Source organism: Vanacampus margaritifer, chromosome 17, assembly GCF_051991255.1.
Source record: "Vanacampus margaritifer isolate UIUO_Vmar chromosome 17, RoL_Vmar_1.0, whole genome shotgun sequence".
NCBI classification, from domain to species: Eukaryota; Metazoa; Chordata; class Actinopteri; order Syngnathiformes; family Syngnathidae; genus Vanacampus; species Vanacampus margaritifer.
In genome coordinates, this window is record NC_135448.1 from 19,853,459 (window position 1) to 19,879,987 (window position 26,529).

The 26,529-nt window shown below is 43.4% G+C and overlaps 2 protein-coding genes across 7 annotated transcripts in view; one reads left to right on the top strand and one right to left on the bottom strand.

Annotated features, from left to right (window-relative positions):
* The first annotated feature begins 1,019 nt into the window (after positions 1–1,019).
* LOC144036995 (lens fiber membrane intrinsic protein-like) lies at positions 1,020–9,560 on the top strand. 4 transcript variants are annotated; one of them, XM_077548065.1, is made up of 5 exons: positions 1,020–1,224; positions 1,517–1,720; positions 1,792–1,941; positions 3,047–3,181; positions 8,673–9,560. In XM_077548065.1, exons 2-5 carry the CDS (start codon positions 1,546–1,548, stop codon positions 9,254–9,256), a joined length of 1,044 nt encoding a protein of 347 aa, XP_077404191.1. In that variant the 5' UTR covers positions 1,020–1,224; positions 1,517–1,545; the 3' UTR covers positions 9,257–9,560. The 4 variants fall into 4 exon arrangements, with proteins under 4 accessions (XP_077404191.1, XP_077404192.1, XP_077404193.1 ...); XM_077548066.1 differs by having other exon boundaries at positions 1,520–1,720; XM_077548068.1 differs by lacking the exon at positions 8,673–9,560 and adding an exon at positions 3,290–3,446 and having other exon boundaries at positions 1,023–1,224.
* Positions 1,386–26,529, bottom strand: part of tinagl1 (tubulointerstitial nephritis antigen-like 1) — a 28,366-nt gene continuing 3,222 nt past the window's right edge. Inside the window, exons 3-14 of one of the 3 annotated variants that reach the window (XR_013288778.1) lie at positions 19,532–19,836; positions 17,249–17,315; positions 15,984–16,076; positions 15,734–15,848; positions 15,226–15,352; positions 15,003–15,153; positions 13,932–14,121; positions 13,614–13,659; positions 11,440–11,563; positions 7,272–7,317; positions 6,903–7,195; positions 1,386–1,960 (exon numbers count right to left, since the gene is read on the bottom strand). Coding sequence is in view for 2 of the 3 variants with exons in the window: in XM_077548064.1 (XP_077404190.1) it covers positions 7,028–7,195; positions 7,272–7,317; positions 11,440–11,563; positions 13,614–13,659; positions 13,932–14,121; positions 15,003–15,153; positions 15,226–15,352; positions 15,734–15,848; positions 15,984–16,076; positions 17,249–17,315; positions 19,532–19,829 (1,425 nt within the window). In the remaining variant the exon portion in view is untranslated. Of the gene's footprint in view, positions 1,961–5,324; positions 7,196–7,271; positions 7,318–11,439; positions 11,564–13,613; positions 13,660–13,931; positions 14,122–15,002; positions 15,154–15,225; positions 15,353–15,733; positions 15,849–15,983; positions 16,077–17,248; positions 17,316–19,531; positions 19,837–22,252; positions 22,363–26,529 lie in introns of those variants that run through there. The other 2 variants (XM_077548064.1, XM_077548062.1) reach the window with 2 other exon arrangements.

Here is a 26,529-nt window from a genome sequence, read left to right on the forward strand (position 1 = left end):
ATAAGAGCATCCGCCCCTCCCCCCTTTTAGTACATATTAATTTGATCACAGAATCAGAAATTTGAGTACGTAACTACGAATAATTATTTATTTTAGTTTTGAAAACTAATGAAATCATAAAGTCTTTTTTGTCATTCTTTACAAAAAGTTAGCTTTTACTATGAAAAACAAATAAACGAACGACACACTGACGCTGATGTCATTTAAAAACATGTTAACTTAACCCATTAAAACTGTGAACATTTAAGTCCAATTAATTCATTTCAACATAAAATGTATCTTGAAATTACTATTAGCAGCAAATAGGTTTACTTTTATTGAAGAATAATGCTTGTACAAACACACACTCATACCCAAATTTTACCTGAGAGGAGACTGCGGGCAGCAAGTAAAAAAAAAAAAAAACTGTGCCCACATTGGTGGATACTGTGCTAATTCCTTATGTTAGCCTTTTATGTCATTTTTAGTGCGGTATCCACAGATGTTACTTTCACAAATTTACTTGACTAATGAGCATCCACAAGTTTTATCCCAGAGGAGACTGTGGGGAGCAAGAAAATGAAGTAACACAGAAACTGTGGCCCTAACATTAGTATTTCATGTCATTTTAAACTTTGGATCCTCAAATGTTACAGTGACTTAATTATCTTCTCGACACATGACACCATGAAGTTTGTCCGACAGGAGACTATGGGCAGAGGGAATACAGAACACTGCAGCAAAGTGGAGCAAATGTGATCATTTGGTCATTTTCTAGCTGTGTATTCTCCCACGTTAAGAGTGGAGTGACAAATTTGATTCAAGATGCAGTGATTTATCCAAGCGGAGACTATGGGGCTAACGTTAGCAGTATAAAAATGTTGTAAATCAACTTTGATATCGATTGCTACTGTCGTCTTTCATTGTGTAGCCTGACGCACACATGCTATACAATGCTAACAATGCTCACGCCGAAATGAAAATGTGCCTTTCAGCACATTGCATTGACGAGGACAACACACACCTCAAAACACACACATGCCCCAGCTACACACTTTTTTTTTGTTGGGGGGGGGGTGCCGGTCCCGCAAATGGCCCCGCATATCCATGCGTGCATTTGTGGAGGTCTCTTCTTTCGAACAAACCCCGCTCTCTCTCGAAAAGGATTCTGCTGCCGTTGACAGGAAAAAAGGGGACACATTTTGAATTGGACGGGCAGGAGAAAGCTTGTTTTTCACAAATAAGGTAAGGGATCCTTTTTTTATGGAGCTAATAGTCATTATATATCAATACAAAGTAATTGTATACTTATTAGGGGTGCACATCTCTCCTAAAAATTCGATCTGATTCTCGATACTCGAGGTATGATACGATTTTAAGGATTTTAAAATGTAAATGACTGGATTCAGTTGGATTCGGATTCCATTGGATGTGGTGCGGCTTTGTTTAATATCAAACAACATGTAAAAGCTGTCCAAATATATATATATATTTATACACACACACACACGCATACATACATAATTTGTGATTGCAGTAGTAGCGGCTCCGTATCGCAGGCTGAAGATGTACAGTTTCATGGGCGGGGGTCTGTTCTGCGCCATCGTGGGCAACATCCTGCTGGTGGTCTCCACCGCCACCGACTACTGGATGCAGTACCGCGTGTCGGGCAACTACGCCCACCAAGGCCTGTGGAGGTACTGCCTGGCCAACAAGTGCCACGCGCAGACGGACAGCATAGGTGAGGCCTTTTACTTTGAAAAGATGCAAGACGGACGAGCTTGCTGATGGTGACTTCCTGTTTGCTGGCAGCCTATTGGACGGCCACCAAGGCCTTCATGATCCTGTCCGGGGCGACCTGCTTGGCGGGCGTGGTCGCCGGCGCGTCCTCCTTCGCCCGCTTCTCCTCCTTCGGAAGGTTCAACCGCTCCTTTGCTGCGGGAATTATTTTCTTTGTCTCCAGTGAGTTCTTCGGTTTCACCTTGCACAGTGGAAATATCCACAATTAGAAATAGACACAAAAGTTTAAAAAAAATATGTTTTTTTTTTAATTCACTGCATGTATGGTCAAGCATGAGCAAATGTGCGCCAAAGGTGCCTCAAACCAGTTGTTTATCAAAACCACTAAATTGCCCATTAGAAATCATCACAACACCTTGAAATCATCTGCAAAGTCCAAAAAGTCCAATATACAAAGCATATGCACAGTGTATCTTGTTATAATAAATGCAATCACTCCTTTCACTAGTTTTCATAACAGCTACCTTGCACAATAGAAATCAACAGATCAGTGAGAAATAATCCACAAAGTTGCCAGTCATTCCCATTGACAGAGACCTTGCACATCAGAAATCAACAGAAGGACTGGAAATAATCTACAAAATCAAAACAAAACATGGCATGATGGCGCCATTTACCAGTTATTTATGATAACGCCACCTTGCACAATAGCAATCAACATAACGGCTAGAAATAATCCACAAAGTAAAGGAAGGGAAGGGGGGGGGGGACACCCCAGCCGAAATGTCTCCTCTTGCCAGTTATTCACCATAACTGCCAGCAAGAACATTAGAAATCAACTGAATGACTTGAAATGATCCACACAGTCGCATGTCACAATGGCTCCCGTCAATATTTGACTAAAATGGTCACTATGCACAATAGAAATACACCAAATCCAGAAAGTCAAAAAGTTAAGTCTCTCGCCTCGCCAGGTATTCACAATAACCACTACTGGGCACAACATAAATGATTAGAGTCCCTTGAAATAATCCACAAAGCCAATTCAATCATGAAATGAAGGCTCCTCGTCAGCTATTAATAACAACGACCACCTCGCAAATAGGAAGCCAAATAGTAAGAAATGATTCACAAAAGTAACACAAAAATAATATATATATCCATGGAACGATGTCTTCTCTGTAACGTAATGTAAACAAACAACAGCCACAAATTCATCTAATGGCGAGCAACACCCATTCAACCCGACGACTGGAAATAATCCAGGAAGTGATGAAAGTGTTAGTGGGAGGTGGTTTGGCGAGCTAACTACGGCGTTTCCCGCCAGCTCTGTTGGCGCTGCTGGCCATGGGCGTGTACACGGCGGCCACGCTCAACTTCCTGGGCCGGCGCTTCGGCGACTGGCGCTTCTCGTGGTCGTACATCCTGGCCTGGGTGGCCACGCTCATGACCTTCTTTGCAGGTGACGCGCACGCGCAACAACATGCTACATGCTACATGCTACATGCTACATGCTGCATGCGCAAAACAACAGCAAGCGTTGTCTTCGTGGTTGCCTTTTGTTTTGCAGGCGTTTTCTACATCTGCGTTTACAGGATGTGCGAATGCAGGAGAGTCAACGCGCCGCAATAGAACACCAGATTGAGAAAATAGACATGGAATGTCTTGCGTTACGATGAGATTATTCAGTATTGTTCATTAAAACACGCAATGTATTGTTCTGTTTATATCGACCCGAGATGTTGTTGTTTTTTGCCTGTATGTACTACAAATGACCACAAGATGACAGCACTGAGAGCGCAAGTTGAAGCGATTGACTCAACGCGCGTGTGTTGAGTTAAGTGATGATGTTATGCTAAATGAAATGAATAATGATTAGAAATGCAATTAAATAAATAACACTACAAATGGATTTAAAACTCAAAAACATTTCAAGAAAAAAGACGTTAAATTGAATATAATTGTGTTAAATGATTTTTTTTTAAATACTAAAAAATAAAATACATTTGAAAAATATAATCAAATTGAATCAATAAAGTAAACTATATAAAATTCAACAGTATAAAATACAGGACATTAAAAACAAAAATAAAATCAAACTAAATAAAGTCAAGTGAAATAAAATAAAGGTATAATTTAGTAAGTAAAGCTATTAAAACAACAATACAATCAAATATTATCTAATTGATTAAATCTAGTAGGCTCCAAGTTTTAAACAAAGCTAGAAAAAACACTAATTAGCATCAAATTAACTAAATAAATTTTTTTTGCAAGGCACGTTTATTTCATAAACAAAGCAACTCAATGTGCTTTCTTATTATTCACGTGTGATCACTATTACATCTTTTTTTTTTCAATTATTCAGCATCTCTTATTTTTCCTAAATGTGGCAATTGAGTATCAATGGGAAAAAAATAATAAAAAGTCTCCTTCTAGGTGGGGAGGGATGCATGTCTGTCTGCAACGTATGAATATTAAGAGTCCACATAGCAGACATTTATGACGATGCGGCGTGGACGTCCGCTCCCAGCACTTCCTCCACAAGTCAAATATTTGCCTTTGATGCCGTCTGTAATCCTTTTGCACACGTTTGAGTTGTTTGTGCCAGGGTGGGGCCCGCAGCGATTGTCCCGCTCGCCGCTGAGGTAACGGCTGCTTTGTCGGCCGGCTGACGCGCAAACAATGAGAGAAATGTAAACAGCGCGTCCAACTTTCCGTACGTGAGATTCGTGTGAGGCTGCGACCACCAGATAAGCTTTTTATTACAGACTGAAATGGAGGAGAGGTGCAGGCAATCACAGGTTTGAGCCATAAAAGCGGACAGTGGGAAAATGGAGTGATGCAACAAAATGGACACCGTGGGGCACATTTGGCTATTTTTGTCCTTTCTAGCGATGTATCTGCAAATGTTGCACGCACAAATTTGCTCCACCAATGAGTGGTGGCAAATTTTATCTAAGTGGACACTACGGGCAGCGAGAAAACAGGGTGCTGCAGGAAAGTAGAGACTTTGCTAGTATTTTAATCATTTTATGGCGGTGGATCTCAAAATGTCGGAATGACTAATCAACGCAATCACAAATTTTATTCAAGAAGAGACTGCGGACATCAGAAAAAGGAGCACTGCATCAAAGTGGAGAAAACATTGGAATTTTCACCCTTTCTAGCCATGTAACCTCAAGTGTCGCTGTAGTGAATATGCTCAACTAATGAGTGACCACACATTTTATCATGAAGGAGACTGCGGGCAGCGAAAAAACGGAGTGATGCAGCAAAGGTCAGGCTGCGGAGCTAAAAGGAGCATTTTGGTCATTTTTAGAGGAATATACTCAAATGTTAATCATTAGGCAAAACATACTATCCAAGACGAGACTGTGGGCAGACAGAGAAGGTCACAATGCAGCAAGACGGAGACTGTGGGGCCAGCACTAGCAATTATGTAATATCTAGTGACGTATCCTCAAATGTTGAGAGGGATCCGACAAATTTTATCCGAGAGGAGATTGTGGGCAGACAGAAAATTGCGCAATGCAGCAAAATGGAGACTCTGGAGCCAGTCTTGCCTTTTTTTTCCTCCAACAAAAACATTGCAATGGAGACAGAAAGGTGGTTGAAAGATTTTTATTGTGTGGCACGAGTGGACACTCGCATTACATGAAGTGCGCACCGTACGGCCGTTAGCATAACATTGCACCGGTACGAGAGGAATAACGTACAGTTTAGCATAATTTACTTATCATAAATAAATGTCGACACACGAGTGAATGTGGCGTTCACACACACACACACACACACACACGCACACACGCACGCACGCACGCACGCACAACATTGTGGAGTGGATGTTGCCATTCTTTGGTTGAGACAAGCACATCGCTATCTGGCCATCAGGATGACAACAAGATGGAGGTCGGCGGGCAGATTGCGCTGCATGTTGCCTGTCCAATGGCGTGCGTTTGCCTTTGAAGTCTGAAGGAAGAAGCGACGGCGCGAAAGATCATGAAACAGGATTACGGCATTTGAAGTGGCGCATAATTGAAGGCCAGCGGTAATAACAAGCGTGGCTCACTTTCAAGTGGGAGCTGGAAATCCCTGCTTGAGGGAGGTGGACCACCTAAAAAAAAAACGGACTCCCACCCACCGCCGCCACCCTAACATTCCCCTCCCCCGCCACGTAAAGATGCTGCGCACTTTCTGTAAGAATTAACGTGGCTTGAAAAATATATACTCACTATTTGTCGGGCCAAATACTTGATTTCAAAATGTGAGCTGTATGACTGGGGTCACTATTTGGCAGGTGAAAGTTGCTTTCGGAATCTCAGCTATCAAGTGGGCCCACAATTTGGTTAGAGAGTTTCTTATAAAAACACTGCTAAAAGCGGGGTCATTATTCGTCAAGTGAAATGTTTATGTAAGGAATTACAGCTACAAGTGGGCCCACTATTTGGCAGGTCAAATAGCTGCCTAATGCTGTTTAAGGAAAGATAGCTACAAGTGGGCTCGCTATCTGGCAAGTCATGTCATTGCTTTAAGGAATTTGAGCTCACATGGGATCATTATTTGTCAAGTCAAGTGAAATAGTTGCATAAAGTGCAGCGACAAGTAGGCTCACTATTTGGCAAGTAAAAGAGTTGCTTTATGCTGGGTAAGGAAGGAAGTGAGTTTGTCTATTACCGCTGGGGGAGGAAGTTGCATTTTTCTTTTACCTTCTCCAGAAGCATCCAACACAACCAAAGTAGAAAAATAAGTTACATGAGTGTTGAGTTTGTAATGATTGATCTCTAAATATAAATCATCATATACAGTACACGGCTAGCAAAATAAAATCTTACAATAACATGGCAACACCAACATTTAAGTTAGCGTTAAGACTACTTTGCACAAATATATCAGAACAACAAATAATCACTTGGATCAATCTTGAAGGCATTTTGGCCCAGGCAACACGTGTGTTTATTCTGAGGGGAAGAGGTCAAAGGGCAAAATTGTGGCCGTTGGTCTGCTGCTTGTGCCTCTCAGATTTCATCTTTTCCCAAAAATGATTGGTCGACGTCTCTTAGTGGTTATGAAAAAAGAGCAACTTGAAAAGCTTTTTCTTTCGTCATCTCCCTTCCCACACGCCTTCCTTTTGATCTGAAGCGGAGGAATTCCGGGATGTGTGTGTGACATGTCCGCAACAATACCTGAGGGGCCGGCGCGCTTCTTCAGACGCCCGCCCAAGCAGCCAAAAGCAGCTTAGATGCGGTTGACCACCTGCTGGCGTGGGGGGGCTGCCGGGGGGGGGCGTCGGCCGAGGTTCCGAGTGGCTCTAAAGATGGCGGCGGCGGCGGCGGTGGGCGTGGTGGTGCATGTCCTCCATGGTGACCCTCCCCCACACGCCGACCACGAAGGTCTCGATCTGGCACTCGTTGTCGCCGCGGCCGATGCGGAAGTGGCCGTCCTCGCCCCACTTCTTGCCCCAGGAGTTGGCGGCCAGCTTGGAGGGGGAAACCGTCACGTGGTGAATATCATGTCACGTGCTTGAAGATGGCAGGAAGTGAACTTCGCCTTACCCAGAACTTCTTGGGAGTGCCGTCGTAGTCCCGCTGTTCGCCCCACCTGAAGGAAGCGAACAAGACGGTTGTTGTGATTGCCATCAAAATGTCATTACGCTTCTTCAGATCAGCCCCAAAATGGCTGCTTCAACCCAAAATGGCTGTTCGATTTCGGACATGGGCGTGTATTTTTGGTAGGTTGACCTAGTCAATTTCAGGTCACTTTTTCATTTGTTAGCTATTGGGCAAAACTTGGAGGACAACGCGGCTTTGGCAGGACCAATGAAGACAAATGAAAAGGGCCAAATAAGTCATAAAACCAATATGGCGGCAGACTTCCTGTGTCCTACTTCATGTCTTTTTAAGACTTTTTTGTTGTTGTAGGTCCACTCATGATGGACTTGTACGCCAAATCTGCTCATGGGTGACGATACAGTAAGAAGGCTGGACCGAAACAGAAAGCCAAGTTAGAGACGGAGAGAGAAAGTCACCAGGCAGGCCAATGAGTTGATGGAATGTAAAAAATGCCAGCATTACTCGGCTCGACAGGAAGTGCAGGTCAACAACATCCTGGAAAGACGAGTACTTGTCGCCAACTTTCCAACATCAACCTGAACTTCAAAAACACAGAATAGCCTTTTCCCTCTCGTGATTTATAACAGGAAGTAGAGGACAGGTTGGGAGGAAGTCGATGCTTGACCCCAAAAATAAAAAAAATCCCAAAAAGGCCTTCCTCCCCGCTCCGTCTTCTTTGCCAATGTTTGTGTTCTTGTGACAACTTGGCAAGCTTCCATCAGAATTCCCACCGTGACTCGCTCTTGCCAACTTGCACAAAAGACTCGCCCTCCCTGCGCCAATTCCCATCCTGTTTTTTGCGATCTGGAACTTTCCGCTTCCCTCCTGGGAAACTCCTGCGAGCCGACGCCGTTTTATCCTAAAAGAGGAGGGCGGGAAATTCCGGGAAATGGACGGATGCGGATATCGTCGGCCGTCAGTCACAACTTGTTACACTGACGATGTTCCTTCCGAGGAGCCGCACAAACAACTCCAGCCGGCGGATTGTGGAATTGGGACGCGCCACAACGTGGACAGGTTTTCCCAAAGAATATGGAACTGTCACGTTTCGGTTCTGCGGGATTGGGTTTTTGTTCGATTTTGGGTGTTCCTTTTTGTCTGTGTGTTCACTTTTGTTTTGTCTTCCCCTCGTCTCGTTATGTGTAACTGCGCCCGCCTGTGTGTCTTCCCTTCCCGTGTGTCAACCTATCAGCGGCCTCGGCCACTTGGGTTTCCACAGGGGTGTCGGATTAGTCTTGGCGTCTTTAGTCTGTTGTGTTTGTCCAGTCGGTGTGGGTCATTGTCGACGTTGTGTGGAAGTTCAAGAATCAAGTCTTTGTCACAGCCAAGTTGTCTCAATCACAGCCAGAGCCAAGTCGTCTTCGTCATGGTCAAGTCGTCCTCGTCGCAGCCAAGTCGTCCTGGTCAGAGCCAAGTCGTATTCGTCAAAATCAAGTCGTCTTCGCCACAGTCAAGTCGTCCTCGTCACAGCCAAGTCGTCTCAATCACAACCAGAGCCAAGTCGTCCTCGTCACAGCCAAGTCGTCTCAATCACAACCAGAGCCAAGTTGTCTTCGTCGCAGCCAAGTCGTCCTGGTCAGAGCCAAGTCGTATTCGTCAAAATCAAGTCGTCTTCGCCACAGTCAAGTCGTCCTCGTCACAGCCAAGTCGTCTCAATCACAACCAGAGCCAAGCCGTCTTGGTCCCAGACAAGCCGTAGTCACTCCACAGCAAGCCAAGTCTTGTCGAGGCAAATCAGGTCCTGTCACGTCACGCTCGTTCCAGTCATGGCGACCAGTCCAGTCACGTCCCATCAAGTCATGGTTGTCTGCTCACCTTTCTCCCTTTGTTTTATTAAAGTACCACGCATAAGACTTGATTCCTGTTTCATTTCCTTATTTTCTTGCATTTGGGTCCGCCATCCTGCAATCACTCACGTCCCATTTTGACAATAATGTGATTATCAGGAGGTTTACGTTGCAAAACCAGCAAAAAATTCCCACAATTTTAAATGAAATTGAAATTCAATTTTTCCGAGCGTGGACAAAACCCGCCGCTGAGGTGCAATCTGACCTCCAATCAGCTGGCTTGAGAAAACCCACCTTAGCCCCTACGCCCCTCGGCCCACCCCTGACCTCTTGTGCGGGGGGACTGATCCCCCGTTCTTCTATCCGGTGTGCTCGGGATCAGCACCCCAGACAATGCCCTTTCCACCACAGTGGACCTCAATGCTCGTTCCGCAAACTTTCCCAGGCTGCCGGCTTAAAGGGACGAGCAGCGCTATCAAAACACTCCAACGCCCGCGGGCTGGGCGGCTTCGGTGCCCCGAAATGACCCTTTCTGCTCTTTGGCGCGTCGGCGTCGTCACCTCCGAGCGCCAGCAATGGTCGCCTCGTCTTTCGTAAACGATCCATCGTGACACGGTCCGAACGTTCGTCATCGGTATGCGCCGTCGATACGTCACAACATGAAAGACGCGCAAAGAAAATCCTTGTCAATGGCCGCTAGTTTGTCAATGCAAAAGCAAAGCTATTTTTAAAACTTGCCTTTGCCTTTTAGTCTTTTTTCCAGTAATGACATTTCTTCAAGCTTCTGATTGGCCAAGAGGACCCTATTTCTTTTATTTACCTAATTGTGTTAAGTATGTGGTTGAAATTTGGTAGCAATCGGGCAAAATCTAGAGCACAAAAAGTGGCTAAAATGGCTGCTTCAAAACAAAATGGCGGCTTTTTCCAGACAAAGCTTTTTGTTGACGTGGTGACCAATGAGCAATGAGACGGAAAATGAAAAGAATGTCTTTTTCTTGACTGGCTGTCTTCAGGCTTGTGATTGGCTTATCGTGTCACCTGCTTGTGTTGTTAAACGCATTTTCGTTGGACCCCCGCGAGTAGGAAAAATGCTTCCAAATATGCGCCAGCTTGGCCTGAGGACGTTTGTCAATCCTTCCAAATTGAGACGGCAACGCTTCAAAACCCCATGAATGAGTCCCGCAAAACTAAATGAGTCGACTTTGTTTTTGTCTTATTTGGGCTTTTCCGGTGATGACTGGATTCTGATTGGCTAATATTGCTTTCTCGCATAATGCCGGTAAAAGTGTTCTCACATTGTTTTGTTTTCAAATGAGCATTTTTTATTACCCTTCAGTAGGCAGAAAAATGCTTACAAATAACTTCAAATGAAGCAAATTTTTTTTTTGTGCCTTTTTCATTGATGACTTTCTTCAGGCTTTTGATTGGTTAAGATGGCCTGACTGTATTTAGGCCTCCTGATGTGATGGTGGCAATAGCGCCACCTGTTGCTGTGGCATGCATAGTTGCCCATCTGTAAAGGCATTTTTGAGCTTTTTTCAACCAAATGAATGAGTCTCATCAATTTTTTTTGATTCTATTATTGTGCCTTTTCTTTTCATGACTTTCTTCAGGCTGACGATGTTTTTTTTTTTTAATAGCATAGTGCTTTTATTGCACCGTCTTTGGTCGTGACTTTCCTCAGGCTTCTGATTGGCTAAAATGGCCTGATGGTTGTGGGTTATAGCGCCACCTGTTGCTACGGCATGTGCTTGAGCAGCTGAATATGTATTCATTCATTTTTTCGGGTTAGGGGTGTCCAAATTTGTTTTCTACATTCTTTTGCCTCGTAAAAGGACCAATCAGGAAAAAGGTACTCATTTTCCTAATTGGGAAATCATCGTGTCACTGACGCCAGAGCGGTGAGTGCAATATTTTACAAGGAAAAGTGGCATTTATGACGTTTTACAAGTGGAATCCTCCCGCACACATTCCGTAAAAAAGAGCCCCAAAGCGGCAGATTGTCTGGAGATAGTCTCAAAGTCATTATGTTTTGTCTTGGATGTGGTGAGGAGAGAAGAAGAAGAAGAAGAAGAAAAAAAAAAAAAAGCATTCATGAGTGGCAGACGTCTGGCTGCCCAGTGATGACTGAGATGCGAGTCAGGTAGACCAGGTGTGTCAGACATCTGCATAGTTGCGGTCTGCAGACTTACGAGATAATGGGGGGGGAGGAAAACGGTGGCCAGACAGGGGAGGGGGGGGGGTGGTTGTTGCGGGTGTGTCTTTATCCCGGATTCATGTTTCCAGCGTGTAGCGACAATATCAGGCGAGCTGCATTTACGTACCCTGTGATCCTGACCGAGTGCGTGCCGTGCTTGCGGAAGTGCGGCGGCTTGGTGAAGCTGACGTCCGTGTGCTTGTAGATGCCGCTCTTGTACACAAAGAAGTCCTCGTGGACCTCCATGATGGCTGCCAGGGCACCCAAAAAAAAATATTATATTGATCAAGTCAAATAGTTGATTTTTATTCATGAAATATACAACTGCAAAACAACAACGACTTATATACAGTATAACATTGATATATAACGTCTATCGAGCCAGTGGTACTGATGCAATGTGTAAGAAAATTAGGGGTGTCAAAATGTGTGCGTTAATTTTGAGTTTAAGTTCCTTTAACGCCACCGATTTTTTGGAACGCACGATTAACGAAACTTGGAACGCCTGCACAGAGGAAATTCCAGTCGCAATGCAGCAGACGTCCACATCAAAATTTAGCAGCAATATATTTCATAATAATAAATATATTTGTGGAGACTGGGGTCAAGTTGTATTTTACAATTTTAGAAATGTTACTTCATGTTAAAAGATTAGATAGATCTTAATATGAAAAGAAAAATGCACTGAGCTGTCACCAATGTCTAACAAATGCAATTATGCCAACTAGTGGCAGAAAAATGATCTCAACACAAATCAATATCACACTCATTTTTTGCAGTACAGTAAATCTTTTAAATTTGAACTCCATTTTATGAATTATTATGAAATTACTGTATCAATAACTATAAGATGCAGTCATATTTCTATTAGTTTAACACGTTTTTCACTTTTATGCTAAAAGGGTACGACATTTAGAAAAAATATTTTACTGTCCATTTAGAACAGATATACAATTTGCGATTAATCGTGAGTTAACTCTTGAAGTTATGCGATTAATTACGATTAAAAAAATAATCGCATGACACCCCTAATTTCATCTCTACTATCATAACTGCCCCGACAGTAGAGAAGTGTTAATGCTTCAGTCATTTTGTTGTGTGTTATTTCAATGTCATTGTATTTAGTGTGAGGGATGCACGCCTATTAGAATGCGACATTCATATAATCAGAAATTCCGTTCCCAAAATTTCCAAGCAATCAGCTTGAGAAACAGGCACGCACGCACGCACGCACGCACGCACGCACGCACGCACGCACGCACGCACGTTTGTAATATGGCAGTAAGCAGTGAAACAAGTGTTTTCCTGATTCCCGTAAGCACAAATGCCACTTTTCCCACGAGTGCCATCATTCCAGGGCGCATCTTGCACACCGATTATACAAGAGAGACTTTCATATTCCGCCAAAACCAATCATTTCCACAGAATTTCTTACACAGACAATCGGTCATTAATTAGACGCACATACACACAGCGCGCATGCCTTTGTTTGCGCAATCCAAAGGAAACTTGTCATGAAGCCAACATGTCTTCCTGGCGTTGTGAACAATCAGACAAGCACACGCGCACGCACACGCGCCTCGCCTATTCAAGGAGAACTTGACAGCGGTCCAGATGGGCACCAGACTGTGAGGCGGGCACGTTGACGGAAGCTGACCGGGGTCAAAGCCGGACAGCAAAAACCCTCCGGCGGCAGGTCAGACATGATGACATCATGCGTGCACGTTTGGATTCATTTGTGTCTTTGTTTTGTTTTAGTTTTTTTAAAACATATAAATGTTTTTAGGTCCTGAGTACATTAAGGAAATGGTCATTGAAATTAAACCAAGTCAGGCTCTGAGGTCCGGTAGTAGAGCCCAGAGTTCAAAGCAAACATGGTGAAGCAGCATTTAGCCGTTATGCTGCCAGGTCCAGAAAGTAAAAACCCTGCCACAGTTTAGGAGCTTGCTAGCTGGATGGACCTGGATTTGACCCACAATTCAATTTATTAAAATTCTTATACTTATGATATGTACAATAAATTCATAAAATAAATACAATTTTCATTAAAACGGTTCTCATTTAGCTGAACCAGCATTAGCATTAGCAGTTTTGTTGACTCAGATGACCTTCAAGGGAAAAGTAGTGGCATGACATGCAGGTGGAGGAGGTTTACGTTTGCATTTAAGCCAAAAAGAGTAAATAAAGCTTCAGTCTTGTTTTACACTTGAGCTAATACTACGTGAATAGCAAGCGTCAACTAGATTTTTGGGAAACATCTAATGGACACAACAGGAAATAAATGGAAATACACGGCCTTACCTTGCACGGGTCCATTATCCATAATCTCCTTCATAATCTCCTTTTCCTACAAGAGACAACATCAACGGAGAGATCGTTACATCCCTCGAGTCCAAAAACAAGATTGATCTTTGCCCCCCACCCCAGGTCCTTAATGCCTGACTTATTGACTTCACAAGCCGGCTCGGATGACTGAAGGAGGCATCAGATGTCGTTGAGTATCGCCGGGTCAATGCAAGCCGACGTAAGGTGATGCTTTGCCCAAATAAGGCAGCCGAGGGCTACTTTTCCGCATGATTGGACGGAAGACGGATCGGCCGCGGCCGGCGCCGTGCTTACGTTGGACGAGAGCCTGTAGGGCGGCGTGGACTGGTAGATGTCGTTGTGCTGGTAGTTGTGCACGTTGGGGCAGCGCTGCGTGGCCTGCCGCTTCCCGCGGCCCACCGAGCGGCTCTGCATCATGCAGCGGGCCCCCTCGGCCGCCGTGTGCTGCGGGGCCGTGTACGGGTAGCAGTCTTCCGTCACCACCCTGGAAAAACACAAACCAAGTGGTCATCAGCGTGCCATATTTCAGGGACTGGACCTGTTGTAAGAAGCGCCGAGTTAGCTTAGCTTGCTATGCTACGTAAAAATGTTGGCGAACCAGCTAACAACAAATGACCATTATTTATGCGGCTGCGACGAGAAAATTGCTTAACTTGGAGGAAACGAAGTATGACTGTCAATTTTTAAAGGATTGAAATGCCTAGCATAACATTAGCATTAGCAGGCTAAAAAGCTAACACAAGCAGACTGTTACTTTATAGATTAAGCAAATACGTTGTTTTCCTTGGAGCAAAGTGTGAGACGATTGATTTTTGAGGTGTTCAGTTGACTTTTCAAACAATCGCATGGCTTTTAGGTCTCCTATTAGCTATGAAAATGTAGCATTTTGGGGGAAAAAAAGCTAACAAAAGCATAGCCTACCACTATAAACGGGTTCTATAGCTTTTTTGAGCACACCAATAAACTATAAATATCACAAAACACATCCAAGACTCATTAATTGATTTTATTTTTAAAAATTGAGCACTGAACGTAGCTTGCCTTGTTAGCTTTGCCTGGCTAAATTTGCTCTGGCCATGAATAGTCATTGTTTTATGTTAGTACTTTTTGATTATTAAGTTGTTATGTTATTATTACGTACTGTTATGTTACCAGAAAAAGGTACAGTGCAGACTAGCTTTATCTTTAGTTAGCTTTATCGAGTTAGCTTCACTTAGCAATGTTTGTCCCCAGTGCAAAAATAATGGCAAAACTTGACAAATCCTTGACTTAACCCCCCCAAAACAAAACAAAAAAAGCGCTTGATTTAAGTTCTGTGCCGTGATTGGTCAGTTTACATTCTGAGGGGCGTGGCTCCGTACTCACCCTCTGCGGCGGAGATACCACCAGGCCCCGTCAACGCGACCCCCGGCGCAGCCGCCCTGGTTCCTGATGTCGCAGGATATGAGGTTCTGCGGAGACAGCTGAGGCGTCATGTGACCCATGGAGTGGATGGAGATTCGGTCGGACGCCACGGCTGAAGGGAAACCCAGAGAACATCTTTTGAGGCCTCCTTTCTGAGGAAAGCCAATCAAATATCCGTCTCTACCTGCTGTTGAGAAGGCCCAGGAGGCGGCGCAGTTGCCCTGGTCCAGAGGTTCGTGGATCTTGCCAGGCCACTTGTCAGCCGAGTTGAAACTGGCGGGCAAGGCGTCGCCTTCGGGATCCATGTTCATCTACGACAACGGCTAACGTTAGCGCATGGATTGGCTCGAGTGGTCTTCCACAAAAGGCCTTTGATGGCGACACAGGTGCAGGTAGCGACACGCCGGCAATGGCAAAAGCGTGAGCAGGAAGCGCTGTGAAGATTTGCCAGCGGAAGAAGCCGGAATGGAATGCCGGGCCTGGCGAGGTCCGAGGAAAGCAAAGTAGCGGCGCATCCCCTCCATGTTTTGCTCGGGGTCTTATGCAACGCAGCGGGCCGGAGTGCAAACAATGGGCCTGGCGAGCCTCTGGCCGCATACCGAGCCGCCAGCATCATTCCACCTTTTGGTCTCTGGCTTCTGTTTCCAAGACAAAATAACAAGCTGCGGCGTGCGCTGCGGGTTCCCGCTTACCTGGATCTCGTTCATGTTCATGATGGTTTTGGAGGGTCTCTGCGTGCCCAGTCGGTAGCGGATGCCCTCGTCCAGCGTCATGCCGTACAACTGGCTGTAGTTGGCGGCCCGCCACCTGGTTTCAACCACTTGATTAGGGACCGCCGTATACTACACCGCAATGTTAGCTAACGTGACATTTTTGATTTCGTTTCATCTGCGCTCCAATGAGATCGTTCTCCACACTGGTTGGTTGTACCGCACGTCTTACCCATAATTCCCTCTGTTGACAGCCTGGATCATGTTGCCGTCCATCAGACAGGCGTTCTGCTCGCACTCCCAGCGACCTGTGGTGCCGCATGTGCTACATAACAAACAAAAAATATAAAAATAAAATGAAATGCACATTTCAATGCTAAAAGCTAGATTTTTGCTTTGTTGCTAGGCAGAGTTCGCGAAGCTTGAGTCAATGAAAAACTTGGTATTCGACCACCAAGCTTGTCTGAATAGAAATAAATGTATAGACAAGATTTTTGATTTAAATTGTGTCACTTTTCTGTATTAATTACCAAAAAGACATGATAGGAATATGGTGGAATTTGTCCAATCTGAGATGATTTATTATAAAATGTCATAAGAATGAAAAGTAGCCAGATGAAGAGAGATCGACCGCCTTGACGTTCATTCTTGTTCTTCATTTATCACAAAACAATGCATCTATCCAGCTCAATCACTGCTCTGTATTAAATATAAAAGACATGACAGGAATTCTGCAGCATTTGCTGGATCTAAAGCAAATCTATTGTCAAACTTGACCACTAACATTTTAAGATTCAACACTTGTTGCTCGGCGGAGTTCACACGGTGCAATCATCCCATCATTTGAATTGAAATGGAACAACTACATTATTTGTAATATATTAATTCAAATGCTGCACTGTATTAAACATAAAATATAATCTGGTGCCATTTCCCTGGATCTGCACATTCTTGTTCCTGTTTTGTCATTTGTTGCTAGGCGGAGTTCACAGGGCGGAATTGTAACTGCCCTGAATAAACGGGGGGAGATAAAAAAAAAAAAAAAGTGGTTTAAATGAATGAAAATCAACGCAGGAAGGCGCCGATAAGAGCGTGCGTGGGCTCAACAGCTGCTAACGAAGAGGGAGGAGCGGAAGTCCTGATTGAGGCGTGTGCGCGTTTGGGAAATGATGGCCAGAGCGGGTGGGAGTCGTCGATTCTTGGAGAGCACGAACACCAACAAGGCGTCTTTTGTTGGTCGAGAACATACGTGACGTTTTCGGGCTATTTTTAGCCCGAAAACGTGTGCGTGTTTGCTCGGCTGCTGTTATCCATCAACTTTTATTCTTACTTCTCTGGAGCTTTCTTATCCGAATTCCCCAAGACGCCTTGATAAGCGTCAAAATCGGAGCCGATCACGTTGACGTTTCCGACGGCGGACGGCTGCCAGCTTTTCAGCAGATAACGTCACGCTTATGTTGAAATAAGTGAGTTGCTACGTTTTGGGGGTTTACTTACCACAAGTTGCAGTTGTCCTTGTACGTTTGTCCTGAGAGGAATTTGATCCCGTTTCTTTCACAGGAGCCTAAAATGAGACCCAAAAAATTCACATGTGAAATCTGAAGAATGCGTCCCACAAGTGGCCGCCATTTGTAATCACAATAGTGTGACGTGTTCGTGCTGTGTTTAAGGCAGAGAAGAAGGTTAAGGAGAGCTGAGCTACGGTAATCCAGTGCAGGAATGTGCTGTTCGCTTCTCTTACGCTTCCCAGTGAGGATCTCGTCGGCTTCTTATCTTACTTTCTCTCGCAAAGAATCGAGTCCATCGCTAAAAGTGCCGTTTTTGGTTGCGTCTGGCTAAAAACGCGTCAAACTCGCACAACTCTTAGATTTACTTCCATCTTGGTCATGGAGAGGAGAACAATTTAAGTCAAGTGGAGACTGTGGAACATAGTACTGAAAAGACCAGAGCTTCTAGCCTTGTGTCCCGAAAGTGTAGGAGGGACAGAGCCTCAGAGCAATTTTATATGAGACTGTGGACAGCTAGAAAACACACTACAGTACTGCAATAAAGCGGAGACTGTGGAGTATAATACTGCAGCTTCAAAGTAAGCCAACATCAGCATGCATGTTTGCTTCAGTTACTTCAAGATATACTGTAGGTAAAGATGTAGGGAAAGGACTTTTATCCAGGAGGACACTAAGGGCAGCTAGACAAAAGAGGACTTTAGCAAAGTAGAAACTGTAGTGCATGCAAATGCAACGACCAGAAGTTCAAGGTTTTTTGAAACCACAGTAAGGAGATACATTTTATCCAAGAGGAGACTGTGGGCAGCAAGAATGCAAAGCACTGCAGCAAAAAAGAGACTATGTAGCATAGTGCTGCAGCAACCAGAGCCTCTAGCCATGCATGGATCTTTAAATGCTTGGAATCACGGGACAAAGACCATTTTATCCAAGGGGAGAATTAGGGCAGCAGAGCGCTGCAGAAAAAAGGAGACTGTGGATCTTAGTACTGCAGTGTCCAGAGCTTCTAGCCGGGCATCCTCAAAATCTTTGAACCATGGTAAAAAGATCAATTGTATCTGAGAGGAGAATGCGGGCAGGAAGAAATCGGAGCCCTGCAGCAAAGTGGAGACTGTGGAGTAGCGCAAGTAACCCTTAAAAGCCTGAACCAAATTATCCCTCATAATCTCCCATGGGAATGTTTGTGACATTCTTTTGTGGGGGATGTTGCTGCTTACGCTTTGCGTTTGAGCTGGATGACGTCGCTTTGCCGGAAAAAAGTGGAATTCTCAGAAGGAGCTGGCGGGCAATTTACGAGGTGCGCAGGTTTCCTCGTCAGGTGCGAGGGGATTTCGCAACGAGGCCTCTTCCGAGTTTGTGACTGTGGAAGCTGGAATTCCACAAAGGTAAGTGAAGGCAGCCGCTTATGTCATTAGTTGCACATTTGTAACACTCCGGACACGGAAAATTCACGGAATCTTCCGGAAACGAGTGTTAGAAAATGATTGACTACGATGGCATCAAAACAGAAGGAGCCTTTCTTACAACTCCTATCCTGCAACCCCCGTGGCCTGTCTGCACTGCCACCCCCCCCCCCCCCCATCCCACATAGTCAACATTCTTTGTCCCGACCTCCCACCTTCCCGCCGTGACTCCAAAAGAAGTCTTCTGTTCTCAGGTGGACTTATGGTGATCAGGGCACATTTTTACGAATCTCCTTTAAGAAAGCTTAGAGGGAGGCTAACGTTAAAAAAAAAAGAAAAAAGAAAGAAAGAAAATGGCAACCACAGAAATTTGGAGGGACTGAGCGAACAGCAAGTTTAAATTGGAAGTCCAAGTATGAGGAGCAAAAATTGGAGATTATAATGGAAGCAATTATGAATAAAGCAATAAAAAGTTCATAACTGAGGAGGGAAATTGAGAGCAGACAGAGAAAAAAAAATCCAGCCCCCAAAAATATTATTTTTTTAAACAAATGAATACATAAAATTGTGAATCCATGGGAGCTGACCTGTGAATATGTGGGGGTTGATTGTATTGTAAAAAAAAAATAAAAAAAAAATATATATATATATATACACATTAGAATTTAATTTGGCCATTTGCTGAATATTTCAAATAAAATTGTATTGATATGTATATAACAGCAAGTTGAAAGTTTAAAAGCTACAATTAAAGATATTGACCATCTGATCTTAAAAATACTAGTTGCCTAATTCTATGCCTGAATAACTATCATACACTCTTCATATTAAATTAAGACCCCCCCCCCCCTCCCTCCACTGCCCATACATACCAATGAACGGGGGCTTCACGCCCAGACAGTGCCCCCAGAAGTCGGGGCAGCAGTCGGACACGGTGCGGTTGCAGAAGAGGTCACAGTAGCAGATGGTGTCCAAATAGGGCACGGTGCAAAGGTCGTCTCGTCCCGGGCAGCAGCCGCCTCGCCGCTGGCAGTACGAGCCCAGCGGGTCACGAATGCCGCCCGTGTGGAGTGGGGCGGCCAGCTCCCTCTTGGACCTCCTCCACTGGCTTCTCTCCGCATTTCCGCCCGCCGCCACTAGGAGCAGCGCGCCCAACAGGAAGAGCTTCATGATGAGTCTGCGAGCGGGGGGGGAAATAGAATTAAATTAAGCTGCCAAGACAAACAGCAGCTAAATGCGACGCTCCGTTTAGCAGGAGGTGATGGAAAAGTTCTCCCAATGAAGAGTGATGCGTCACAGGGGAGGTCATGGAGAAAGGCCGCTTCCCAGGGAAAGAGGCATTGCTCGCATTTTTCCACCTCGTAAATGTCCTTATTTAGCATCTTTTGTGTTGTGTTCGGATTTGGATGCAAGTATTGCTTCCTTTACAAGTATTTGTGCATAAAAAACAACCATTCAATAGTCTAGCTTAATGCTAACACACAATGCAAAAGGCCATAGACATGCTAACAAAACTAGCATTTACTGAATGTCAATATCGCAAATGAACACACGCTAACATTCTTTGCAATTTAATTGTGCAAAAGTAACTAATGTTACAAACTTTTTAAGCCATGAAACAGTATGAGTAGTAGTAGTTAGTGTCCTTAACCAATGAGGCGCAAATGGATACGGTCCACCAATTCTGCCTAGCAACACTAGGAAGTTCAAAACGACACAACTCAATGGACTCACTTTCAGGTACCACTAGAGGGAGAATGCATATCACTGGTCACACAAGTAATAATAATAATAATAATAGATTTTGGACCACACTGAGTGCCACTGCATGTCATTATTATTGTAAATGACCCCCAACATGTCCGCCATTGAGGTGTCATCGATGAAAAACGCGCACATTGAGTTAAGTGTTCATTTCCCGTGTACCGTTAGTTCCCATGTGGCCCCGCCCATCCCAAAAAGTGACAATGTATGGCACACTTGGCCTGCTGCTTACATAAATAGCATCATTAATGATCCAATCAGATCATAGGACACAATGGGAGGCCCCACCCCCGAGTGAAGTCAAGCTCCGGAAAAGATCTTTGCTGCGCTGTTTTCTGCATGACTGCGCCTTTTGTTGTCGTTTGTACGCACGCGCACGCGCACACACACACGCACACACACAAACACACGTTTGGTATTATGGGATGGGAAGGGCCACTCTTTCTTTACGCAAATGTTTTGTTGCAGCAGCAGCGGTGCAATAAAACACCCACCGAGGTGTTCAATTCACAGAGCCACGGTGAGAGAAAAAAAACTATGAGAAACTCTTATCCTTGCAAATGAGCGAAAACCTGAAAGTCAAATAAAATAGTGGCAAAACAATATGCAAATTAGCCTCGATATGCTGCCAGATCAAATGTAGCCTGAGGTCATGTAATAAATGAGTCAATGTTATTATAATAAACAGAATACTCTTGCTTATATTGAATGTAATTCCACTATAGATCACTAGATGGCAGCACACTTAAAGATGGGGCACATTTGAAAGAATGGAAACAGGAAGTATTTCAGCACAGCCTAGTTTTTGTTTGATTGAATGTCATCCTCTGTAATCCTGCTTTTTACGCCTACAGAAAGTGGCAGCCGTATGTTTATAATGTACATACTTACTTACAAGGCTGCTGCCTAGTCTTGCTGCTGTTGACAGTATGTACCGTGTTCCTGTAAGTATTTGGGACAGAGCAATTAGCTTTTATTGCGCCAATGTTACCTCTGACCCCGCATGGACTTTGAGTCACAATGTACAGTACATGTGATGACTCAGACATTCTTACATAGAACCAACGTCTTGTTTGAAAAAAATGGCACTTGACTACAAAATACATTTCAGTGTGGAAGTGGAAGATATTTAGCGCAGGTTTAGATTGTATTGTGGTCAGGCACAACACAATATTACACACACACACACACACACACAAAGAAATACAAATTTAAAGTGTAACTGCTGTAGATGCGTACATTATATAAAGCCGGTTGAAGCACAGTCAAGGTCATCTGGCAAGTTTTTCCTTGCACCTGACAGCTGTGATAAAGAATTCAGGAAAACAAGTTCTAAAGCTGACTTTTTAAAATATTTGTATTAAAAAAAAAGAAGAAATAATTATAATGAAAACATTTTAGTTCAACTATTTCTGGTCAGCTGGTCCCACAAAGGCAAAGACAAAAATATGTCAAATAAAATGTTCAATTACTCTTATGAAATACTAAAGATAATTACAGACTTTGGTGTTTTAGGGAAATGTGAATTTAGTGGAGATTTTAGGTTTTTTGACGGCCATTAAATGAGAGGAAATCAGCTTTATAACATGCCAGTTCTGATGATATTTCATGTGATTTTGTTTGATGACAGCAAGCAGTCAGACAGCAAACTTGAAATCACTTGATCCCAAACCTAACACACCTCTTGAAGCATTTTAAGTCCTGGAAGTGGTCAACCTGATTTTATGTAACAATTGAAAGTGTCTCTAAATTCACAAACAGTCAATAAAAAGTGAATCAGTGCAACATGTCAAGAAAGACAAATATACGTCCTGCACTTGTCACGTTACCTTATTGCAGAAATCAAACTTCTTTCTTTGTAATCCAAAAGTAAAAGTATGAAGAAACTTCTGGTCTTTGCTCTTTTTCTGTGTGCGTGTTTCTCAGAGGATGTTTGGAGCTGCACTTGAGTGTTCTCTATATACAGGCAGGCAGCAGGCAGCAGGGATAGCCACGCCCCCATGACCCCCCTCGCACTCCACTGCGGCCCTGCTTCGCCGCCTGCCTAATCTTTCGCCGCGGACGTGCACTTTCCCTTTTTCTCAGTTTCCCTTCACTGCCACAGCTTTGCTATCACTTGTCCTTATCCGAGACTGCACGCGTTTGTTTGTTTTGAAGTCACTCGGCTAGAAAACAGCAGCAGCATTCCGTCTGCTCTCACTTGGAAGGTCAAATGGTAAACCAGAGAACTTGTGGCAGAAACGGCACCATCTGGTGGCCTAAACCTGTATTACATCACCAGGAAACTAGAAAATTCTCTGATTATGTTACATCATCTATTTGAACTAGAAAGAATTTCTTTTGTGTCCGAAAATCTTTGCATATCCTGATTAAGGCTTACATTAATGTATGAACGAACAAATCCAGTGCTAAAATGGATTCCAAGTCCGCATCAAAAAAAAAAAAAGGAAGGGCAGGAGAATAATGTAATAGAACAAGATTTAACTAGAAAAATTCCCGCGGAAATTTTGAATGGGACTGCTCTTGTAAATGAGCTGAACAGTTTAAAATTTAAACGACTGGAATCGGTCAAGAAATGTGGAAGTTAACCATAATCAACATCAACTAAAAGTATCTCACTGTCCCTTTAAGAAAAATGCACTTTCACGCACACACATTTGACTTGGAGACGTCACGCACCCACATTTCATTGATATTGTATGAGAGACGCACACCTGGAACAAAAGCCTCTCACGACTTAACGGTTTAAGATACAGATTCAAGAAATGGTTCGTTAGAACGGCAAGGGTTTGGGGAACACGAGCATGTTCTCATTTTTTTTAATCGGATGAAAAATGACCAAATGAGAGCAGGTTGAAAACTTATGATTTATCCAAAATGAAGAGGAAAAAGGAGGCGAATTTAACATGGAAAAGATAAGCGAGTTAGTCCGACTTCTCCTCGCTTAAAGTGAAAATAAAGGTACTAAATGACACCTTAGCCAAATAAAAGTTAGTTTGTCTGAAAGAAGAGACTTGTCACTACAAAATGTGAGAATTTGATGTCTAGTGAGCGAAGATTGTGGCCATGGTGACGAGTTGAAGTGAAACTTTTGGAAACAGATTTTTTGGGTTGCCGTCACTCTAAGGTTAATTGCTTCACTCTTGCAATAGACACCAATGTAAGAAGGCTATTTTACTCACTGTCTTTGAACCCGCACAGGGGGGAGAGCTTTCATTCCTTAAAAAAAGATTGCTAAAGATGGGAAAAATTGCTACAAAATGAGCTAAAATTCATATCGGTCGGTTAATGTATGCGCGCGCAGCGTGTCTTGGAAAAAGGTGCTTGATCTGTAATTTGTTCCCCCTTTCTCCATTCATTTCCTATGGGACTTTTTTTGGGAATTGCGTCGCCATGGTAACTCGGAATTCCTAGAAAAGTAATGCCGCACTGAGTCAGATCGAGCCGCATCGTTTGATACCTCATTTTTTTTACCGCATTTTTGCGGAAAAATCTGGGGATTTTCTAGGGTGGAGATTAAAATGTGCTGCTTTCAGCAGTCCCACAATAAATGTCAATGTAATAAATAAGTGTAAATGTACAACAATAAAAACATTTTAAAGTGCACACCCACTTTTCGCCCTCTAATTCAAGGTACTATTCCAAAAAGGCCGAAGCTAGGTGGCTAATCGACAACCACTGTAGCTAATGCTAAATTAGCTTGGCTACGTAGCCATATAACTTCACATATTATTCAACACGCTGATACATTTGCTCTCATCTGATTGCTTTTAGTCATTTTGGCCATACTGTCACCCTGTAAACTTTCTATGGGCAACATTATGGGCATTTTGAAATGCAGCTAGCAGATTAGCATTAGTTAGCTCAGTCGGGTTTTTTTTATTTTTATTTGTGGGCTTTGCTTTGAGTTAAAAGACAGAACTGTGTCTAAAAACAACATTATTGGTGAAAAAGGCCATTATCATCATAAATGTTATGCACTTATCAGTCATATTTCACATCATTTGCCCTGTGGCGTTGTTCTGCTGCTTACTGAGCATTTCAAAATCGATTTTGCATACAGTATATTATAGAGGTGACAGAAAGGTTAACATGGTGGTGCCCCCGCCCCCGCCCGCCCCAGCTGTTGTGTGGACCTACGGGGAACCCCCTCGATCAATAAGCTGAAGGTTGGATCAATAATTGGGGCACAGCAGGAGGGTTACTGGGGCGAAGGATGGGGGGAGTCCTCGAATGTTGTGGAGACAAAAGAAACATTAAACGTGCAAAAAATAGTCAGCAAAAAGGCAAAGTGAAGCCAGTTGACTAAGCTAGCTAACCTCGCTAGCGCCTTGGCTAATTATTATTTATTTTTACATATAATACATATAGATTGTTTACCTGAGAGCAGACAACAATTGTGGCTGGTGACTTAAATAATTAAGTTTATGGATGTATAACTTTTAGTCCTCACAGCAGTAGAATAATGTTAGCATTTTGAGCTAATAATAGCATACATTGTTTTACAGATTGTTTTTACAGCGGGGGTAACAAGTTGAGATTTCAAACAACGTTATCATTTCACCCATCCCCGTCACCCTCCAATGATAATTATACCTGCCGTTTACCTTCCCGTTAGCCGCGTAACATTTGGCACGTGATTCTATACTGACGATAATCGCACAAGCGTGCGATTGTGCGCATGAGTAAGAAGCCTCGGGTGAGAGACCCCCGCGCCCTCCCCGTCCGTCCAGCCGTCTCCCATCGAACGAGGCGGCTGATGAACGGCTGACTCATGCGCCAATTGAGAGTGGAAGTGAATCACGGACATTTTCACAAGAAGTGTAGGCGAAGGAGTGTCGTAAGACGTTCCATACGCTGACTGGCGTGAAAGCAAACGATGAAATTAAACATCAGCATTTGCTGCTGATGGTCTTTTCCCAGAATTGTGTTAACATATGACACGCGGCTAAGGTATGCAGGATGTTCCAACATACAACATTGTTAGCCAAATGGCATAATGGCCTATGTCAATTTTAAATTACTGTCACATTCAAAATTTAAATAATTGTTATCCTCAAAATTGGAATTGAGGCAACTGGACTTAGTTGTTGAATTTTTTTTTCTGTTAATAAAAATATGACATATGCTACGCTATTAGGCTAACGATTTTAGTCGTATTTAATTCTTGTCTACCGTGACAGTTCATGGAAAGCTTTATAGTGCAGGGAACGACATTTCGTTTGCCTGATAACATCATTGCCTGTCTTTTTTTAAATATTTTTTTAAACGTTTTGGGAAAATTCCCATCACCTTGATGATTGTTAATCTACATTTATTTTTTTATTACCCTGGTAAGAACAAAAAATAGTCTGACTGTTAACTTAAAATATAAACTAACAATGATATTTACATTGGCCGTATTTACTTAAATTTTAAATTTATTTCTATAAAAGGCCACATGCCAGGAAGCATAGGTGGAAAAAATTGAATATAATAATGAAAAAAATACTCAATGTGCTATATATATATATATATTTTTTTTTTTTTTCCTATACTGTATGCTGAATTAAGTTTTAAAAAAATATTTTGTCGGGTATTTTTTTTCCAACAAGTATTATTTATTTTTTTACAGCGTTTCAATCAATATTTTAATTTGTATTTATTTCCACTGTTCCCAGTAGGGGTTTGTGATGACATCATCAATGATGATGATGACAAAACTTATTCTTAAGGAATATTTCAAAGAGATTATTTTGGCTAGTTTTGAAAATGGTACAGTCCAAAAATCAATGAGCAGAAGTTAAGCAATAAAGAGTTTTTGGCCTTGGCAGAGGTCCATGTAAGCATGTAGCAACGATGAGGCCCGGCCGTCAGTCCGCGTGGGCCGCACGAGCGCACGATTGCGGCGGAACAATCCTTCTTTTCATCAATACTCCCATAATGCTTTGAGGGCGGGGGGCCGATCCTCGCTCCCGTTTCCGAGGAACGGCGTTCCAAGGACATTGTGATAGCGAGAGCGACGACAACAACAGGCTTCCTCCGTGTTTATGGGTCTGAGAGGCGTGCGCAACAACAACAACGCTGATGAGAAGCGCAGACGTTTGGGAAGGAATTTGCTGCTCTT

Coding starts and splice junctions, on each gene's coding strand:
- LOC144036995 (XM_077548065.1), top strand. CDS start 1,546: ATGTACAGTTTCATGGGCGGGGGTCTGTTCTGCGCCATCGTGGGCAAC. Junction 1,721..1,791: donor CGCGCAGACGGACAGCATAG/GTGAGGCCTTTT, acceptor GTTTGCTGGCAG/CCTATTGGACGGCCACCAAG. Junction 1,942..3,046: donor AATTATTTTCTTTGTCTCCA/GTGAGTTCTTCG, acceptor GTTTCCCGCCAG/CTCTGTTGGCGCTGCTGGCC.